The sequence below is a fragment of the Haliotis rufescens genome, unplaced genomic scaffold, assembly GCF_023055435.1.
Source record: "Haliotis rufescens isolate VD_foot unplaced genomic scaffold, xgHalRufe1.0.p SCAF_19, whole genome shotgun sequence".
Classification (NCBI taxonomy): domain Eukaryota; kingdom Metazoa; phylum Mollusca; class Gastropoda; order Lepetellida; family Haliotidae; genus Haliotis; species Haliotis rufescens.
The window spans coordinates 5,155,717-5,158,203 of record NW_025963879.1 but is presented as its reverse complement, the minus strand read 5'-3'; the positions used below and the strand labels follow the sequence as shown (position 1 = coordinate 5,158,203).

General features: G+C 50.1%; 1 protein-coding gene across 1 annotated transcript; it reads right to left on the bottom strand.

Annotated features, from left to right (window-relative positions):
* Positions 1 to 418: 418 nt before the first annotated feature.
* On the bottom strand, positions 419 to 1,468 carry LOC125381690 (proline-rich receptor-like protein kinase PERK9). The gene has a single exon (XM_048399128.1). It carries the CDS (start codon positions 1,466 to 1,468, stop codon positions 419 to 421), a length of 1,050 nt encoding a protein of 349 aa, XP_048255085.1.
* Between the last annotated feature and the right edge of the window lie 1,019 nt (positions 1,469 to 2,487).

Sequence of the window (2,487 nt, the reverse complement as noted above, 5' to 3'; positions counted from 1 at the left end):
AACAGACGGCTCCAGCAACATATTTAACGTCTGATTCGGTGAATTGTTATAGTGCAAACCATTTCAATACTTTTACTTAAATAGTGCAAACCATTTCAATACTTTTATTTTACATTTCATTTATCTAAATACCTAACTGGTTCAATATGTTTCCAAGTGCACCGAAATTCTATGCCCTTTGTCTGTTTAATATATTCAGTAAACGTGAGTGAGTGAGTCACTAGGAGATTTAACGTGCGCTTTCCGACTAATAGCGTATTTCGCACACGGGGAAGCACTTTATACTATTGGGAGAAAAAAAGCGTAATGAATAAATAAAGAAATGCGACCCAAAAAAATGTGACTTTTACAGGACTTATCTAATAAAGCTGCGGGGGGTGGGGGTTTGGCTGGGTGGGGGAGGGTGATAAAAAAGTACTCAATAATATGGAAAAGGTTGGGCGTGGGTTGGAGGGGAGGGGGTCAAGCGTGGGAAGGCACGGCGTCGGCGGGCGAGCTTGTGTGGCGACCAGAGGCGTTTACTTGAGAACACCGGTGAGGAGAGTGGTAGCGATCTTGCATTCCTCCCGGCAGATGCCTGGGAAGAGTCCGTCGATGAGGCGGGCGGCCATGGCGGCGACGAAGTTGTTGGAGTAGACAACATCGCTGTTTTCCAGGAAGTCCTTGAGGTCCTGGAAACTGTGGATCTCGTGTTCGAAGCGTTCGCCTCCATGGTCTGGACCATAACCATGGCTAGTTGGGGGCGGCTGCTAGGGTGGATCCTGTTGGTTGGTTTCCCGCAGGCGGGTGGGGGCAGGTGCTTGAAACTGTGCATGACTCTAGCCGCTTCCCGGGTAAGCATGAGCCGCGCGTCCTCTGGCTTCTCCTTTGGCACCTTGACCGGGTTGGTCTGGGTGTGGCTGTCGCGGAGAGGAGGGACTGGTGAAGTGGCGGTCTGGGTGTGGCTGTCATTGAGTTCAGGGCCTGGTGGGTCGGCGGTCTGACACTCTATGGATTTGGTGATTGTAGGAGCTGGGAGGGGTGAAGCGTCTGGGGAGAATATGCTTCTCCTCTTCCTCTTCTTCCTCCCGTGTCCTGTCCCCTCAGGCGAGCGAAAAGGCTCCTCCCCTCTGGATTCGAGGGGAGCGAGCTCCGGTGCTGCTGTTGGGGGTGGAGGGGTAGTGGGAAGACTTTCCTCAATATCCATGATGGAGACTGGAGGGGTCTTCTTAACCTTGGGCGGCCTTTTCCTCTGTACCGGGCGTGGTGCAGCAGGGGTACGGGCCGGGGTGGGTTTCTCCTTGGGCTTTGTCTTGGCCGGGGCCTTGACCATAGGCCTCTTCTTTTGACCTAGGTCAAAGGAGATGGAGAGCTCGGAAGTTTTGGACTTATAGGAAGTCCTGAGGGAGTAGTCCCCAACCCGGTAAGCCAGCAGGGGCTCCAGGATGGAGACAAGCTCCCTCGGTAGTGACTTTGAGAGGTCTCTCATAGTCGGCTTGTAGTTTTGAGAGCTCAGGAGGACGTGTTCGCAGGGCGAGTGTCCAAGCCGAGATGTTCAGTAAACACTTACTTACTTACTTTGGAGATTTAACGTGCGCTTTCCGACTGATGCGTATTTCAGTAAACATTCGGCGTTCCCCTCTTATATCATAAGCCCCTCCGGGCAGGACCCTTAATCTCCAGCGCTATCTATAAATTTTTATTAACACCTCCTAACGTCGCCGGATCTTGAATGATGGTGAATAATCCGGGTAGCGTGAGTTTGCTGTGACTCACGCACGATCCCCCTACCCTAACTCGCAGCAAAGCAAATGGTAGTTCAGAGTTGATGGGAGACAAAAGCAGCGTCAAGCCAGCCGCCATCTTGACGGGAAAACGAAGAAGATGACAGACAGCACCCCAACCAACCCGATCGTCAGCAACAGACAGCACCCCAGCTTACCCCATCGTCAGCAACGAACAGCAGCCCAGCCTACCCCATCGTCAGCAACGAACAGCAGCCCAGCCTACCCCATCGTCAGCAACGAACAGCAGCCCAGCCTACCCGAACGTCAGCAACACCGAAATTCAGACAATATTCATGTAATCAAGTGAGTACGCCAACATTCAGCCATGCTACCAACACTCAAGATCAAGTCGACTAACGTCAAGATTCTTCAGCAAGTGCCTACCGATATATGTGTGTGTGACAATATATTTGAACTTTCGTTCCAACTCTCAACGTGTACTGTGCTTATACGTATTTTCACGGACATTCTTGTTCCTATAAGGTATGTTATGTAATCAAGTCATTATTGTTTCGTTGTCTTAACATTTTGTCATGTTTTTCTATAATGAGTATGTATTGCAATCTATGTATTGTTATCAGAGGTACAATCCTTATCAGATTAAGTTTTTGAAATCGGCTAGGCTCCTACTCTATTCATGTCCTACACCCTATGCTTGTACGCATTTAGTGCAGATCCACGATATCTGCGGGTTCCGAGTCGTCCCATACAAATCAGACTC

Coding starts and splice junctions, on each gene's coding strand:
- LOC125381690 (XM_048399128.1), bottom strand. CDS start 1,468: ATGAGAGACCTCTCAAAGTCACTACCGAGGGAGCTTGTCTCCATCCTG.